The sequence below is a fragment of the Rhinolophus sinicus genome, linkage group LG06 (genome assembly GCF_036562045.2).
Source record: "Rhinolophus sinicus isolate RSC01 linkage group LG06, ASM3656204v1, whole genome shotgun sequence".
Taxonomy (NCBI): domain Eukaryota; kingdom Metazoa; phylum Chordata; class Mammalia; order Chiroptera; family Rhinolophidae; genus Rhinolophus; species Rhinolophus sinicus.
In genome coordinates, this window is record NC_133756.1 from 78,497,091 (window position 1) to 78,516,638 (window position 19,548).

General features: G+C 38.5%; 1 protein-coding gene across 3 annotated transcripts in view; it reads left to right on the forward strand.

The window, feature by feature from the left end:
- The window catches only part of EXOC2 (exocyst complex component 2), a 246,195-nt gene that overhangs the window by 191,308 nt on the left and 35,339 nt on the right, over positions 1–19,548 (forward strand). For all 3 annotated transcript variants that reach the window (XM_019714889.2, XM_074335319.1, XM_074335322.1), the window contains one exon: positions 109–250. In XM_019714889.2, the coding sequence (XP_019570448.2) occupies positions 109–250 (142 nt within the window). The remainder of the gene's footprint in view (positions 1–108; positions 251–19,548) is intronic.

The window sequence follows — 19,548 nt, forward strand, 5'->3', positions numbered from 1 at the left end:
ATAGGTACTTTTAAAATATACTGAAGTAATTTTAGATCTGTGTCATATTACTTTTTCCTTCACCCTCAAATGGACAGCTTATAATTACTCTTTTTTATGTGTTTATAGGTTAGCATGGCCTCATTGAAAGAATTAGACCAAAGACTCTTTGAGAGTTACATTGAATTGAAAGCAGATCCCATTGTTGGCTCCTTAGAACCTGGAATTTACGCAGGCTATTTTGACTGGAAAGACTGCCTGCCTCCAACAGGTAAATGCTTTCAGTTATCAAAGTTCTCGAAAGGTAGTCCAGTACATCTAGAGTAATAAATACATGTATGCTTTTATCAATTAATATATGCTTTAAATGCTTTCTCTATTCAGATTTGTTTTATATTTACTAAAGGATTAGTTTGATTTTAACTTTATTAGCTTAAACCCATTTCTTGATAGTTTGGAATTTACTACACTTTTAAATTATTAATAGTTAATTATTTAGTTATTTTTAAATTCCACAGAATAATTGATACACCTCATAATATTTGATAATTTTTAGTAATGCATACTTGCTTCCTGTGATATTCCTTTATTACACTGACAGTTTTGTGCAATGACTTTGTGACTGTCATAAAAAAATGTACTTAAGAAATCTGGTCACTTACGTAAGACCTAATTATTTCTGCTGAAAAGGTGAAGGATAGAAGAAAAATGTGTAGGAATAAAATTATTATAGTAATTTAGCGCAGAAAATTGAACTGCAGGAGAGTGACTGACACAGTTCCATTATTATCTTTGTGATATCAAATGAAATTCACTTAAATCACTTTATCATATGTACTTAAAAAATAACTATTGCTTGCTGAATTAAATAAACTTTTTGATTGATCAAATAATTGGTTCTTTGTATGAAATAGTGTGCAATACATAAAACCAGACTACCTATTAACATTTTTATATAGAAGTTATCTTACATAGAAATGATCGTGTGCATGTTAGGCATAGGTTGTTTTTGGATACGTATGTATACAGAGATGTACCAATGAGTTGTTAACAGATTTGAGTTCATCTTCATTGTTTTAACTAACCACATTAATTACCTTTTGTTTCCATTGTGTAATGCTTTATCAGATGGTGATAAAGTTGTCTACTTTTTACCACCTTTGGTTTTTATTGTATAGTGTTTACGTTAGGTGATAATAGTATAGTGATGCTGAATGGTCTAAACTGAAAACCAGAACTGTGAAGTTAATAATATTTTATGTGACCACTGGTATTTAGTTTTCTGAAATCACAGTCATAAATATATGAGGCCTTTTACCTACAGCTGGCCATAATTGCTCTTTTTTCCCTAAACTCCATTACCTTTCTATACATACATTTACTGTATGTTTCCACACTGGATTACAGTCTATATCCCAAATATGTCCATTTAAAGTTTAAATCAGATCCTATCAGTATCGTGCTTAAAACCCTTGTAGTATCTTCCATTACACTTTCCAGTGAAATCTGCAGAGCAGCTCAGCGCTGGCCCTGACCACCGCCACCCACCACTGCCCCCATGGCCCCTCCAGCTGTGCTCCAGTGCAGTGGGGGTGTTTGTTGCCCAGATTTTCTGAATCCTTCCACCCTAGGACTTCTTCAAGACTTTTTTCCTTTGCCTTATGGTCGTAGAGCTGACCACCGTTTATCATTCAGGTCTCAAATTAAATATCATCACACCAGCCACCCAGCCTGAAGAAATGACATGGCCGGTGGACAACAGGCATGGTATTTCAGATTTAACCTGTGAAAGTTACTCGTATTTTATTTGTAAAATAATTATCTTGAGGGAGAATGCTATACATGTGATTCTAGCACTGCTTTATACTGGTTGAGCTTATTAAAACTAAATCCGGAAGGTCATAGTTAGCGGGTTAATTATCTGTCGCAAGGTTGTTGGCAAATCTGCTCTTTTGTGATAAGCATGGCTTATGACTTTAAGTGAGCAAACATGACTTTCAGCAACAAATTACCATTCTCATTCTCAAGATCATCAGTCAACAGTCTCTGGATCTTTTAATCTACAATCTCTTTTCAAAACTCTTGGGCCCTGATGTCTTTTGGAATTTTAATATTTTTATATTTTAGAAAGATAATATAGTGTGTGCACCATATATATTATGTTACATCCCCAACAGGGGTTTCTGCAGAGAAACATGAATGTTTAGACTAGGAGTGATAGTAATAGCCTCCTAGTGGATAATAATTCTACCACAAGAGTTCACATATTTGTAAATTCACAAACAAAATCGCGCTTCTTCAATTCTGCATCTCCAATACCTGGACTGCTGCTTGGTGCGTAGTGTCTGGCTGTTTGTTCACTGACTGAGGGGATGACCCCTGGAGCTCCCGCCAGTGCCTCTGCCTGCCTTCCCACTGTGCGGCCCGACTGGCCTGCACGTGGCGTGCCTCCGGCCAGTCTCTGGGAGGAGTGCTGTTTCCAGGTGTTCCTCCATCACCTTAGCAGGATAGCTCTCTTGTTCTCCGAACCTGTTACACCTTATAACCTTTCTTCTCCTTAGTTACATGTATGCTATATGTGCACATATATTTTTTGTTTCTGTTTCCCTTGTTTAGGGGGAATTTTTAAAGAAGGTGAAGAGATTCACATTCCCAGATTTCAAATTATTTAAGTATTTTTATAGAGCAGTGACTAAAAGTTTCAGATTCCAGGGAGCAGATCAAGGGTTTTTTCCATAAAATCTCTTTATTTTCTACTCAAGGTAACAATACACAGTACTCAGATGTTGCCCGTTCTGGGTTCTTAGCCCTCTACTACTGAACTGTTTCCTAGATCTGTTTCAAATTTGTTCAACAGGTCTGAGCCAACTGAATGTCACTGCCCTGCCCTTTCTTCCCAGTCCTAGGAAGACTAGACCCTAAGAGCCTGAGCTCTTCCAGCCAGCCTGTTACTGCTTTTCCCCCTTGGGTGGCCCGCCTCCACCTTCCGTCTAAGATGGCTGAGAAGGATGGCATCCGGTGACCGCTTTTCTTTTCTCAGTTGGGGCACCTCCCTTTGTCTGTAATGTATATTAGTTATCTCATGGGAAAAGAAAGGCCTGACCTTGCTGCCCCGAACTTGTGTAGAAACAGTTTGCCAATACCATGTATTCAGAAATAAAGGAGTCATTCTATGACAAGCCACGTGTGGGAACATGCATGTGCGCACAGCAAGTTTTTCAGCTCCTTGCAAACAGTTTCCGTCATTGTGCCCCCATAACATCTGGCTCATTGCCTTGCATTTAATTATCACTTAATACTCATCATAACCTTCTAAGTTGTAGTTATCAGAAGGTGACTAAATTATTATCTCTTGAGAGTCGGGGGGCAGGGGAGTGCCCAGGACATTAGGCACTAAAGTAGCAGCTGTGGTCACCCGAACTGCAAATCGCAATCACCTCTTACAATGCCCCATCACTCTTCTCTTTACAACCCAGCTTTTGAAAAAGTCGTCTCTGTCACCCCTCAAAGATTCCTCACTAGTCCTGTCTGTCCTCCTGTGTCAGATGGCCTCTCATCCCTGAAGTCAGTCTACCCTCCCATTTCACTGAGACCGTCCTCACCAAAGCCACTCTGATGCTGTGCTGGGAGTCTGATACATGCACTTCTTTTCCTGGTCCGTGTCTCTAGCACTCCCGTTTTGAACCCTCTCCCGAGACTCTTTCTGTGGCATCTCTGATCCCACTCCTGGCTGGCGGCCCTCAGTATCCTTCATGGGCAGTTGGCTTCTCTTCCTTTTCATAGCCATGTGCTACTGGTATGCCCAGGACTCTGTCTCTTAGTGCTAGTCTTTTCCTCAGACTTTCTCCAAGTCATCCACTCTGAATGGCACCTGCAGCATCTGTGTCTGTAGCCTGATCTCTGTATGCTGAGCCTCAGGTCATTCTACTGCTGTCCTGGGAGACCCCTCCACTGACTGCAACATCCTGCAGCCTCTTCAGCTTAGCAAGGCCAAAAGCAAACCCGTCATCTTCTCCCCAACTGCGAATCAGTTCTTTTTGTTGCAGTCCCGCAACTCAGTGGGAAGGCATGGAGCTGTCAACCAAGAGTCCTCCTGCCCCATGTAGTTACAAGTACCACCCGCTCGTCCTTCCCCTCGTTTCTCATTGTTTTTTATCAAGGCACTCAAGTGTGTCCTCATGGTCCCAGCACTCAGTCTTGCTTTTTTCATATCCATTTCTGCCTTTTTGAAAAGCTTATCTTTCTGAAACAAAAGTTAGACTGGTCACTCCCTTGCCTAACACCCTTCAGGACGACCCACTCTCCCTCCATTGTAACCTAAGCTTAGGCATTGCTAATGCTTCCACTTAACCCTTCCCTTTCTTTTACCCCTCTCCCTTCCTCTCAGCCTCTCATGCCTTCTCCAAGCAGCAAGCAGGCGGGCAACCCCTTCCTTGCTGAAAGCCCACGCCTGTTCTTCCCCACCCTGTTCTCTCACTTAGGCCATGCCTCCCACTTCGTCTCTAGTGCTCCTGCGGTGGTCCCTGTTCCCTGTTGCTTGCTGCAGGTGCTGTCCTTGTCTGCTGTGCTGGGTCTCCCTGGCATCGGGGCTGTCCATTTCATGTCTGTACTCCCAGTGTAAGCCCAGTCTCAACATACAGAAGAGGCTTTGTGTATTTGTGCAGGGAATGAGTGTGGGCAGTTTACTGGTATGTGGTACTTGCCATTGAGTCAGCTCTGACTCCTGGCAACCCTCTGGTTGATGGACGACCCTGTGAGTTTTCTGTCCTCACAGCCCTGCTCAGCTCCTGCTTTTTTATGGGGTCGGCCTATCTCATATTTGGTCTCCCTCTTGTCCTGCTCCTTCTATTTTCCCCAGCACTCCTGTCTTTTGCAAAGAACCCCGCCTCCTCATGATGTGCCCAAAGTAGGACAGCTCCAGCTCTGTCATTGGGCGTCTCGTGATGTTGCAGGTTTCATGTGCCCTAGGAGCCACACCTTCCCAGTGGTCTAGGGCGTCTGCAGGGCTCTCCCCAACACCATGTTTCACACAAATTAACTTTTTTACTATTAGTCTTCTTCACTGTCCAGTTTTTGGATCCATACACAGTAATTGGGAATATGAGGGTGTGAGTGACCTTAGCCTTGGTCTCTAATGAAACAGCTCTGCTTTTGGTGACCCGTACTAATTCTTCCATTGCTGCCCTTTGAGTCTCAATTTTCTCTTGATTGTTTTTATTTTATTAGTATACACTCTTACTAAATGTGCAGGTGACACCTCAGTTCATCTCCCAAGTGTTTGCTATATGGTTTTGCAGTTTTCTTTCTCAAATTTTTTTCAGGTAAGTCATAGGATGTTCTAGTTTCCATTATTAGTCTTGTTCACTTTTTAATAAATAGTACACAGTGGATATTCATATTTGTTGAATTGAATTAAAATGAGCATATTAGCACTCATTTACTTATGTCCTGTGAATTCTCATATGGTACCTTTGTGCACTCCTAAATTTTGGTCAACTGATCTTCAATTAAAAGGTGAGGATCATGTATACCCCACACATCAGCAGTTCTGTGTGGCATCGCCATGCAAAAAGTGGCATGTCGCTCACAGGTAGTTTGAATTAATTTTGCTAAAATTGATGTTTTCTTCAGTTATTAGCATGTATTGAACATAACTATTAGCACTCACATTCTGAAATTATTTGGTATGTGTTCAAGGTTATCAAATCACGTATGCGTGTTTCATGGTTATTACAACAAATGAGACTCCAGGAACACTTGCTCCTGTCTGTCTCTACGTAGACTCTGCTTATTCCTGAGAAACACAGTTTACTTAGAGGGACGCAGAGCGAGGCTCTCTTTCCCTTGTCGTACCTGACTCGCACTTCCCCTCACCTGCATTCAGGCCCCTTCAGTGCGTGCTGAAGACCAGCAGCAGTGAGGAATTCCTGAGGGGGTGAGATGCAGCTTTCTTTGTCATCAGTCTGCCTCTTCAGGGCTGTCTTTGGAAGAAAGCAGTACAGCAGGTCTGCTCCTCCCTGAAGGGCACAGTCAGGTCCCAGTACATCCAAGGCTATGACTGCTGGCTGCCGTTAGACCATGGTGGATCCTAGGGCAAGGCCTGTGAGGATGGCCTCCTGTTTCCTCGCCATGAAACTGAAGTAGTACAAGCCATTGACATGAGTAAGAATGCTTTGTGGCCTCTGGGTGATTTTTTTAAACAAAATTAAGGTTCTGCTGGCTGTGTGACATTAACTGGTATGGCCTTTCTATCTAGCTCTTTTTTTTTAGACATTCTTTTGTGAACAGGTAGCACATGGCATGGCGATACCAGCAGTTTATTTACTTTTTCTCAGATCCCCAAAACAATTAGATGTTGTCTGGTTCACTTCACTTTTATGAACTGTATTTAGTTCTGCTCTTTGTGATCACTAGCTGCACCTCAGTCTCACATAGTCATACAGTGAGTTTTAGTTTGTTTAAAGTGGACTTAAGTTGAGACCTCATATAAAGTGAACAGCCAAAATAGTTTGACTATTTATCTTCCAAAATAATGTCAATTAACAACTTTAGTGTTATCTTTAGAGTTTTCATCTCCAAAAACTGAATTTTGTAAATCATGTAGATAGCTGCTTACTTATTGTTGAAGTTAGCAATAAATTTAGTTTTCTGATACTATATGTAATGATTTTCTTAAAAATCCAGTTGATTAATTTCATGATCAAGAAGAGATACCATTGAAGTCATAGCTACGCTTTTTTTTTTATTTTTTATTAGTTTCAGGTGCATAAGACAAAGCAAAACTTAGACGTGTATCATTTATATCCCTCACACTGTGTGAACCCCCCTCCCCCCATCCACTATCCCTCTGTACGTTCCCCAAATTAATTTTCAAACCCCCATGACCATCTTGTGGTTACCAACTATTTTTCAAAACCTCTCACCTTCCCCTATAGCTACGCTTTTTTTAACTTGACTATTGGATATTTAAGTTGTTCTCACCTCTTCCTCTGTGTGTATGTCAGGAAAGAGTTTCTGGTTAGTTCTGAGTCACCTAACTGATTATTTAATTGTTCTGTTACCCACGGTTTTTAGTTCAGTGTACTTGCATTTGGTAAATTTCAGCTAAATTAATATTATTGGTCTCTATTTACAAATACACATGGATGTTCACATCTTTTTTCTTTTTTTTTAATTTATTGGGGTGACAGGATGTTCACATCTTTAAAACATACTTCATAAAAAAATGACTCTTCTTCAACTTTTCACTTAAATATTGTTTTTTAACTATTTTTTCCTATCTAAATGTTATATAAGTTTGTATGTACGTGTATTCCTTAGAGATATTTAATATGAATTTTAACTTAACGAATTTTATATTAGTAAAGTACTTCACTGATTTTTAATTCAAAATGCTTTTATATTAACTGTAGCCGTTGTAATTATAAGAGGAAGGGAAGACATTTATATAATTCATGACATGAATAAATATAGTGTCATTCTAGAAACATAGTAGCATAAAGAATTGATTGATTGTATCTGATATATAACCCAGAGTAGAATAATTCCCCATATAGCAGGAACATGTCAGATCAGAGGCTCCACAGAGATCAGCTTCATCAGTGAGCAAGTGTTATTAGACACCCATTGTCCATGCCGTGAGCTAGGCAGCAGAGTAAAACCAGCTGAAGGAAGAGAAAATGTAAATCTAATAATGGAAGCAAAGGCAAACACACAGCTCTCCTTGTGTTTGTGCCTAGTCTACTCAAGAGAATTTCAATTTTATATTAAGAGCTTTACCTCTCAGAATCTATTTTTCAGACATTTTCACTGCCTGAACTCTGTAAGAGCCACTTTGTAATTACATTATCTCATACATCTTGTAACTTAAAGTAATTCAAAGCTCAGTCTGGGTTAGCATTTGTAGAGAATTAAAAGAGAGATTAGAAAACTTAAGATAAGGAAAATAGTATCTTTCATTTGATTTTCAGAAAATGGAAAACTACAGACCTCAGAGCTTGATGTTGCTCTTTGAGCAAATGGATCATTAAAATGTTTGTGGGCCTTTTAAAATAATAAGTTGTATATGTTATATGTATGTATGCATTTAGGCACACACATACACCCATATGTTTTTATGTACACACACATACATTTGTTACTATATACATACATAGTAATGTATTTATCATTTATTGAGTGTAAACTGTGTGCCATGCAGAGGACTTTACATAGATTATCTGATTTAATCCTCAGCACCTCAAGAAGTAAGTGATATTTTTGTCTTCATTTTATAGGTGAAGCCATTGAGCACAGAAGAGGATAAATAAATTGCCCTAGATCAGATAGCTAGGCAGTGGTGGAACTGGGATTCAGAGTGCAGACCCCAGCAACCCCTACCTAAAAATACTGCATTTTAATGGTAGACAGAGAACTAATAACCACCATGAAAAATCTATTAAGAGAAGGACAGATAACTTGGTAGAAGAAAAGACACAAATTATGAAATTCACAAAAGAACTAAAATGGCTAATAAATATGAAATGATATTAAAACTTATCAAAACTCAAGAATGCAAATTAAAATTGCATTTAAGTTGTCATCTTTTAAAAACGCTCCAGTTGTCAAATGTTAAAAAGCTTGATAATACCTGCTTTTTGGCAAAGGTACTAAGAAATAAACTATCTTTCTAGGAGTATAAATTGACATAATTATACACACATACACATATGTGTGTATGTGCGTGCATATATATGTATATATGATTTGCTTAGAAATTCTAAGAATTTATCTTAAGAAAAAGTAAGCAAATAAATATGTAAGCAAAGAAACATGTATAGTGATGTTTATTGAAGCGTTGTTTTATATAAGCAACATCTAAGAAACAACCTAAATGCTCATTAGTGAATGGACTAAATAAATTATGATATATCTAATTAAATACTGTGCATACTTTACAATGGATGAGATGGACACACTCTCTTATAATGGATGAGATAGATACACACAGACACACTCACACACACACACACACACACACATTTTCTGTATGTTCTGTGAATTCTTATATGGTAGCTTTTGCACTCCTAAATTTTGAGCAAGTGTATTTGAATTAAAGTGTAACTATAATATACGCAACACATCAGCAGTTCTGTTTGGCATTGCCATGCAAAAAGCAACGTGTTCAGGGATAGTTTAATTTTGCTAATTAATTTGGTAGACAAATACATTCATTTTCCTCTCATTTTTATTTTTTCATCATTTACAATATGTACAATTTTTAATGTACAAATGTATCTTGACAAGGGGAGGGAAGTAGAATTTCAGAAAATTTTAATTTTCTACTTTCAAATTCCATGTTTGAATATTTGCAAGGAGCATACATTTTTACTCTTAAAAGGAAAATTGTATCTTTAAAAAATGAAGTAAAACTATCCATAGTCAGCACATTCATGAGAAAAAGGTGCATATAACACTAACTTATTTTCTTCATGGACACACACTTGATTTGACAGTCCAAGGAATGACACACTGCGTAAAATCAGACTTCAGCAAATCATTTGACAGTTTTTTCTGATAAGCTTTTGAATCAGCATTGCTGGAATAATTATAGCCAGAGTGTCTTAATGTCAGTCCAGAGGGAAGTGTCTAGTTACTAAAGGAGTATTTTTAAAACAATGTTTAATATTCTAGTAGCCATTTGAAAATAGAGGGATAAAAGCTAGGCAGATTTATGAAGATAAACCTGGTAAAGTTAGCTTATCTAGCACTCTTATACTTGCAAAGTTTCTACAATGCTTTTATGTAAGCCTGTGATGGATTACCTTAACATTAGTGACAAAATTTAGCATGCTTTATTAATTAGTACTACCGAAGAATAAAAAATATAAACTTCAGAGAAATTCTGGTTTCCAGAAATGGTGAAAGAACCTGTATCAAGCTAACCCTTCCACAGTTTAAAATTGTAAACTCTGCACAAAATACAGAAAACGAGCTCCCATAAGACAGTCAGCTGATTTCTCAACAGAAACTTTGCAGGCCAGAAGGGATTGGCACTAGAGACGCACAGAGAGCAAACAAAGTTCAGCCTGTGAAGGAGGCGAGCTGTACTGGCCACGACCTGTGTACATCGCTTTGACTTTGGGGTCTTGATCAGTCCATGGCACTTGGTGGTTACTGCTCCAGTAGCAGCCACAACCTGTGTGCAGGGAGTGTGAGCCAAAGACAGTCAAGGAGGGGGAATCTTACATCTAAAAAGAAATAAAAGCACTGGAAATGGTGGGTAAATATAAAAGGCAAACTTTGTTTTTTTTTTTGTTTTTAAAAAGAAGTCCAGATGATTTTAGTAATAAATTCTATGAAACATTTAAGGAAGAAATAATACCAATTTTACACAAACTTTATCAGAAAACTTTATTTGTACAAAACAAGTCCAGATGGTTTTGCTAGTAATTTCCATGAAACATTTAAGGAAGAAATAATTGAAACTTCCAGTCAAGATGGTGGAATAGATACATGCCGTGCTTGCCTCCTCTCACAACCACATAAAATTACAACTCAATTACCATCATTGAAAACCGCTTGAACTCTAGCTGAACAGAAGTCCTATAACTAAGGATATACAGACGGGGCTGCGTGGAGACTGATAGGAGGGGCAGAGATGCGGAGGGGCAGGTCACACACCCACACGTGGCAGTTAAGAATTGGGAGGGATATTTTGGCTTCAGAGGTTCCCCCCTTCCCCGAGAAACAAGGGGTCCTGGCCCCCTACCAGGCTCCCAGCACAGGATTCTAGTGCTGGGAAGAAAAGACCCCACAGCTTCTGGCTGTGAAAGCCAGTGGAGATGGGGACTGACTGAGACGAAGGACAGCTGGAGTCCCAAGCATTCCTTTTAAAGGGCCGCCCGCTTCAGACCACACAACAGCACCACTCTGCCACCTCCACAAATGACATACACAAAGGGTAGAGTGGGCAGGCACCAGAACCCTACTAAAGTGAATACTGCTACATAGGGTCAGCCCCTGCATCACAGCTCCTGCAGTGTAGTCACAGCCAGTCCTCCCAACCAGTCAGTCCAAGGATCAATCCCGCCATTGACATGCAAACAGCAACCAAGGCTCAATTACAACAGGAGAGCACACACAACCCACACAAGGCACACACCTGCAGCACCCGGCTTAGGTGACCAGGGAGACTGCACCACTGGGCCCCATAGGGCACCTACTACATGCGAAGTCTGACAATTTGCAAACTTGCTTCAACAATGTTGCTAACATTTTGTGATACCAGAGGGATTATTCTTTATGAATTTGTACCAATTGGACGAACAGTTAACCAAGTTTACTACTTGGAAGTGCTGAAAAGACTGCATGAAAAAGTTAGACCTGAACTTTTCACCAACAATTCATGGCTCTTGCATCACGACAATGCACCAGCTCACATGGCACTGTCTGTGAGGAAGTTTTTAGCCAGGAAACAAAAAACTGTATTGGAACACCCTCCCTACTCACCTGATCTGCCCCCCAATGACTTCTTCTTTACCCGAAGGTAAAGGAAATTTTGAAAGGAAGACATTCAGGACATTGAGAACAGCTCTGATGGCCATTCCAGAAAAAGAGTTCCAAAATTGCTTTGAAGGGTGGACTAGGTGCTGGCATTGGTACATAGCTTCCCAAAGGGAGTACTTCAAGTATGACCATAGTGATGTTCAGCAATGAGGTATGTAGCACTTTTTCTAGGATGAGTTCATGAACTTAATTGTCCGACCTCGTAAGACCACTCTACTACTGGGAGATACAGCTGTACCTAATATATAGAAACAAACATAGGGAGGCAGCCAAAACAGGGAGATAAAGAAACATGGAAAATGGAACAGGGATGGAAAATTCATTTCATGAAAATGGAAACAAACAAATGAACAAAACGCTGGGATAACAATACTTATGCCAGACAAATAGACTTTAAAACAAAGGCTATTATAAGAGACAAAGAATAACCCAGTCATCCCAAAACACTATTTCAAAAGGACACGTGTATCCATATGATCATTACAGCATTATTTACAATAACCAAGAAGTGGAGGCAGCCTGGGTCTCCATTAATAGATGAATGGATAAAGAAGAGGTGGTACATATATACAACATAATATTACACAGCCATAAAAAAGAATGAAATCTTGCCACCTGCAGCAACCTGGTTGGACCTAGAGGGTATTGTACTGAGTAAGTCAGACAGAGAAAGACAAATACCATATGATTTCATTTGTATGTGGAGTTGAAAGAACAAAATAAACGAACAAACAAAACAAAAACTCTTAGATACGGAGAACATTTTTAGATGAGAGGAGGTGGTGGGGGTAATAGGTAAAAAAGGTGAAGGGATTAAGAAGTACCAATTGGCAGTTACAAAATAGTCACGAGGATGTAAAGTCAGCACAGGGAATATAGTCAACAATATTGTAATAACTATGTATGGTGTCAGATGGGTACTAGAATTATTGGGGTGAGCAATTCATCAGTTATATAAGTGTCCAATTACTACATTGTATACCTGAAACTAGGATAATGTTATATGTCAGCTATAATTGGAAAAAATATATATTTTATAAAAGAAGAAATAATACCAATTTTACACAAACCTTATCAGAAAATATAGGAGGAGGAAACATGTCCAGTCTCATTTTATGAAGCTTGTATAACCCCAAACCAAAAATCTGACAAGCATTGTAGGGGAAAAAAATTGCAGACCAGTACCCTTCATGAACATTGGAGAAAAAAACCATTAACAAATTTGTTTAGTAAATCAAATAAAGCAGTATTATGTGCACAATGGAGTAGTAATACATTATGACCAAGTAGGGTTTATCTCAGGCATACATGGTTAGTGAAATATTGGGAGATCAATCACCATATTAACAGGCTTAAAAAGGAAAATATTGTCCTCTCAATAGGTGCACAGAAATAATTTAACAAAATTCAACATTTATTCATAATAAAAACTCTCAGCCAAATAGAAATAGAAGGAAACTTCCTAAACCTGATGAAAAGATTGACAGAAACTCTACGGCTAATATTATATGATGATGAAATATGAAATACTTTCCTCTAAGACTAGAAAGGAGACAAAGATATCAGCTCTCACCATTTCTATTCAGCCATAGCCCTGGAGGTCCTAGTTGTAATAAAGCAAGAAATGCAAGAAAGATTGAAAAATAATACGAAACAACTAAAAGTATTTTCTCTCCGAGGTAGTATCATTTGAATGTAGAACTACTATGAGTATAATTAACAAGTGACTTTATTAAGGTCTCATGATACAGAATCAATATACAAAAATCAATTATATTTAAAATACAATGTACAGCAGAAAAATGGAATATAGACCTTAAAAAATTCCATTTGCATTTCAAAACACACAATTAGTAACAAATTGAACAGAAGACACTGAAGACTGTAAATCACTGCTGAATGAAATTAAAGGAAATTAAATGGGGAGATAACGACACGTTTTTCTATTGAAAGTCTCAATATTGTTAAGAAGTCAGTTCCATTAAATTGATCCATAGATTCAGTACATTCTCATTCAAAACCTCAACAGAATTTTTTGTAGAAATTGCAAGATGATTCTAAAGTTTTTGTTTTTAGAAAAGGCAAAGCACTTTAAATATCCAAAACAACCTTAAAGAAGAACAGGAAAGTTGGTGTACTCACTATTTGATTTAAAGTTACTGGAATAAAAGTAGTATGGTACTAACATAAGGATAGACAAATAAATCCATGAAATGGAATAGAAGATAAAAAATAGTCATGACTTCGTACATAGTCAGTTGTTTTTTGACAAACTCACGAAGACATTTCCATGGGGGAAGGAAATCTTTTCAACAGATGTGCCCGCACAAGTTGATAAATACGTGAACAAGCATTTTACAAAAGAAGATACACAAATTGCCAATACATGAAAGATATGCAGCATTATTTGTCATCAGGGGATTGCAAGTAGAAGCATAATGAGATACTTCTTCAGACCTACTGGAATATCTACAATTAAAAAGACTGACAAGGCTCCTGCATGTTTGCAGGGCTGAGGGGCAGCTGGGCTCAGGCATTGCCAACGATCCTGTAAAACAGGATGGCCTCTTTGGAAACAGCTACTTAGGAAGTGAAACAAATCTAAGCCATGACCCATCAATTCCACTTCTAAGCATTTTCCCAAGAGACATGAAAAATAGGTGCACCGATAGACTTGTAAATGTGGCCATCACAGTTTTCTTCATAACAGCCAAACCTGGAACCCTAAGTAGACATCAAAAGGATAATGTATGAAATTGCAGTGTACACATACAGGGCAGCAGTACCCATGTGACGGGGTGCCACTCATCTTGTTATGGATGCCTAGCAATGTGGGGAGATTGCACGTGTGTCATGTTTAAGTGAAAAGAACAAATACAAGAGAATGCATAATAAAGGATTGCACTTAGGTGAAGTTCAAGGCCTGGCTAACTAATCTGTGGTGACAGAAACCAGAATGGTGATTGACTGAGACGTGGCATGAGAGAGCTGTTAGGAGCCTTTGAAGCGTTCTCTATCGTGATTGTGGTAGTTAGGTATCCAGTCACACAGTTTGTATGAAATCCCATTAAATTGTACACTTAAGGTATGTAAAAATTCAATAACTAGAAAACAAATTTAAGTCATACAATAAAAATTGAATTATTAGAAAAGAACACACAAATAAAGAGGTATAATTAGAACAAAAACTGAAAACAGTCACACATGTAAATTGTGTGAGGACAGTTGTGGGATGACATACATGAAGGAAGAGATAACTTTAGTAGGAGCTAAGGCATCCATTCTAAAGGGTTTAGATATTTGCAGTTCTGAGCGCTCTGTGACGTGGCCGCCTCAACGTGGCTAGTGAGTTGATCGTTATAGTTATAAAGACGTAGTGTCCAGAGACGGGATGTGCATCCGCTGGTCTTAAAACCAGGCTCTGTGAGAACTGATGGCCAGAGCAGATTCCGCCGGGAGAAAGGGTCAGGGACAGAGCTAACAGCTGTCTTCAAATATCTGATTTTAAAATAATGAAATTAGTTCTGTATCGCTGCAGAGGTTATTTGAGTTACAATGAAATGAGTAACAGTTGTAGTTAGAATTTTCTAAATATGATCAACTTTATGAGAAATCCATTTTCTGTAACCGCCTGTTTTCACAACAAGTAGACTTGTGCATGATCTGACGGCCACAAGACTTGCAGACTCTGAGATTGCTACTGTTAGCTGGGATAATTGGACTTGCCATCATAGGGTGGTTCTCTTGAGGAACAAGTAGGATTGGGGAAGTTAAAGTCAGTATGATAGGACATTCCAAGCCCCTGAAGGTTTCAAAACTAAGTAATGTATTGAAGCGATGTTTTAGGGGAAATGATTAATGTGGTGATGAAGTTTGGCGTGGTTGTGGGGTAGGAAATGTGGCAGGGAGGCCATTGCTGCAGGCTTGGAGTGAGGTGAGTGGACTGTGGGCTTAGGTGGGGTCAGAGGACAGATCAACTAGATTTCGTTTATGATGAAGTGTGGATAGATAACTGAGCATTATTAAGTATAGTAGATATATTTACCAATTGGGGAGAACTGTCAGACAAGCATTTTCACATTTCATTCAGCAGTGTATCTATTTTTTGCTAGAAAAAAATAATTACAAATATGTAAAACTGCTTTCCAGAGTAGGAATTGAGTCTCTTATAATATGTCTAGAAATTAAGGAGAAAACTCAGTTATTTCAGTTCACTTACCTTACTGTGCCTCACTGTTCAATTTGTGTATTAGAGGCATTGCTAGGATATTAAACTAAGAAAGCAAATTATCAATTTAGAATAGATTGTGCTGGACCTTAACACCTGTAAGCTGCTGGTTGGGCCTGCTTTGGCAATCATTAGATGACTTTGCTGAGTACGAGGCAGGAGCCACGCCAGTGTTTTGCAAGATGACACCCCACGTAATTATGTCATCACTGAGTCCAACGTTTCTTCCCCCATACTTAACTGTATTAAGTAATGCCTGAATAAGTATTATAAGAATTTTTTCCTTCCACAGAGCATATATTGCTTTCACTCTTCTAGCAATAAAAAAATAAATGCGTATGCAGAGTTATCCCAGCTGTTAAACTTCACAGTCTCTCCCCTTAGCTTCGTACTCAGTTTTTGTTAAAACATTTAGATAAACTTCTACTGCAGTCTCTTACTTCTGATCAGCTTTGTAGCTCACCACAAACATACTACCACCAAACATCCTTTGAATAATAGTACTTTATTAAAGATATAAATTCAGTGGGAAATACAAGTATTTTTCCATTCTAAGGAGTACATTCTTCTAAAGGAATTTAGAATGCTACTTCAATCATACAAGTGAGCGTTTGTCACCAATAAATTTTAAAGGACCTAATTATACTATGCACACTGGCCAAAGAAAACTATACATCTGTTGCCCTCTTTAAACTTAGTCTAAGTTGAATTTACAGGTATGCAAATGTATGTATTTGGAACACTGAGACTAGGATAAAAAAAGTGAAATCAGTTAATCTTTATACTGAAAGTCTGTAAAATATTTTCCTCATGTATAGTTAGAAAACACATTTCTCTCCATCCACAAATTTGGCAAATATTTTCAAGTTTTATACACAAGACACTCTACAAATTTTCCAAGTTTTTCAAGATATCAGTTCCTGATTTCCAAATTTAAAATTTAAGTAAAGAAGCTGGTGTATGAGAAGCTCAGACTGTGTATGAGATGAAATCGCTGTGATTCTTAAGTTGGAAAGACTCATATTCTCCTTCAGTGTTGTGTGACCTGCTCTAAGAACTGAAAAATCATATGGAGAACCAGGACAGTAAACTCAGGAGTATACCAACTAATGTTCTTCATGCTCTGGAATATCTTTAAAATGAGCATTTGCTAGAGGAACTCCTGAAACTATTTCTTAATCTTAATATCTGTATCTGTGGTGCATACTTCTCTTTTTGGATAGTTGGTGGGGGTGATGGTGTAGTGTGTGTGTGTGTGTGTGTGTGTGTGTGTGTGTGTGTGTGCGCGCGCGTGCGTGCGCACTCATGCGCAGGTGTTTTGGTGAAAAATACTGTTAGGTGGCAAAAATAAAAGTTAAGTGCCAAAATAGATCTGTTTTTTATATTCATTTAATTTTAAAACCTGTATGTTCTCAGAGCCCTTGAGGTGTTCCCCCCCACCTAAAAATTAAAATCCAGTGAGTTTTGTGGGGGGAAAAATGTGAAAAACAACTTCTATGCTGTTCACCAACTACATAATCACCTATCACTTTGTCTTAAATTATCACGCATCTCTTTGCAGTTTCCTAGGATATTTCCTCTGCCAAGTGAAGAGTATCTTGGTTGGTTATTGTGTGTTTGTTTCCAGCACTTTTCTCCTAGTATCATTTTGTGATTTTAACTAGATCTTTGTATTCAGTGAGCTGTTGTACCTACCTCTTCATGAAGAACTGAAGTGGCTAGGCTGCTTGCCCCTCACTAAATCAGCATCTCCTATTTAAACATCCGTCTCATCACTTGTTAAGCTTGAACCACCCATAGGGAAAATCTTTTTCTGAAATTTTTTGGGGAGTTTACTAAAATGCATTTTCAGGGCTGGTACAGGGTCTGCGTAGGGCTGTTGCAGTATTACTTCTGGATCAACCTTATTGATTCGCAGTCATGTTTGGTATTAAAGAAGAGCGGGAGAAAATGGACTCTCTCACCCCATCAATATTTCAACCTAAATGGAAGGAAAGATAGGAAAACATTATCTGAATTTCTGGAAATGGGTAAATCAGTGAGTAATAACCCTCTTCTCTGCCTAAGCTTCTAATCAATTGAATAAGACAATAGAATCAGCAGATGATTGATACTGGACAATATGGTGGAGACATAAGAACCAGATGGGCTCCATAGCCTCTGCCTTGAAACAGGCCATCAAAGGGCAAGGCTGAGACTGCAGAGCAGATACATCTGTCCAGTCACTGCCTCACATTGGTCCAGGGTGGAGAGGAAAAAAAAAAAGAGACCAAACTGCCACGCTCACGAGTTTAATAGATTACTTGATCCAACCGAAAGGTTGTCTGTATGCCACAAACTGGGAAGTCTGTAGGGAATGGGACGAGAGCTCGAGTGTTGGGAAAATCCTACTCACAGAAACCAGAAGAAGGAGGAGACACTACTTACCTTATTAAAAACCAAACAAACTTCCTGCAAGACATAGCTAGCTCTAGGTATGCAGGCAAAAGATAAGAGCTAATTTCAGCAAATAAAAAACCTGTGCATTCCATTAATAATACAAAGAAGCAGAATTATTTCAGAATCTAAATACTAATTCCTATTACAAATAAAATACCTTGGCCAACAATTTAAGGATCAGTTATATAGGCAATTTGTAAAATTATAAATGGGCTCTGAAGTGATTTTCACTGTATGGCCACTTGCAGTTTTCTGGATGACGGAACCCAGCAGTCAGTACCTCCTTCACTGCCAGCTCCCTCTGAGTCCTGCCTGTGGCTCTGGCTGCACATGTACCCATCGTTCCCTGCTGGGCCTGTCCAGGGCCGACGGCTCCGGCTTCCTGGCCCCATCCCTGGCCCGCTCAGAGGCTGCATGCCATCAGCTCTCTTCTCTTTCTCCAGATCTTGGCGATTGTTCCTCATGTCTGTGTCCAGAGCTCCTAAATGGTGCCTGGCTTATCGTAAGCTTTGGGCAGTGGATTGATTCAACCAATTGATTGGTGAATGCAAAACACCGTGGCATAAGTTACTCCCGCTGGAGGTGATAGGGAAAAATAGACATCCAGTAAATGCCAAGTTACAGTTTAGTTTTTACAAGTAACAGATACTTTTCAACATAATGTCAGATTGAATAGTCTTTTTTTAATCCAGTAAATGTCAAAGGAGAACTTTGCTTGATTAAATAGGATAACAGTTACCAAAAATAACATGTGAACTACCCATTTAGAAATAATTAGAATGTTGTAAAATACATGTAACATCCAGTATCTCTTAAATGTAATTTCACTTTTCCAAAATTATTCTGAAGATTCTTTGAGCCTGTCAGAATTTTATGAACATTATATTCCTGGAGCTATTTTTTTGGACACTTAAAAATCTGTTCTCTGAATTTGGACATGAGTGGTAACACTGAATGAAGTGGCTGTTTCTCTTATGACCCATCTTCCACAAGTTTTCTTCATTCTGATCATGGAGTAGCTTGGCACTTTATTGCTCCTGCTTTTGATCAAAACATGCCAACTGAATCAACCTCATCTCTGAAAAGAGAAGTCTAAGTCAATTATCTTTTCCTTTACTGAGCTCTGAAAAAATAGTTTTTATTAATTCCTTGGGTATTTTTATTAATTTCATTTTTAAAGTGTTATGAAATAGATTTTAATAAACTTGTATTTGACCTACAAGGTCGGACAATTAAATTCGCAAACTAATCCTATAAAAGGTGCTACATACCTCATTGCTGAATTTCACTATGGTCGCTTAGGAAGCTGTGCACTGATGTCCACCCTTCGAAGCAAGTTTGGAACTCTTTTTCTG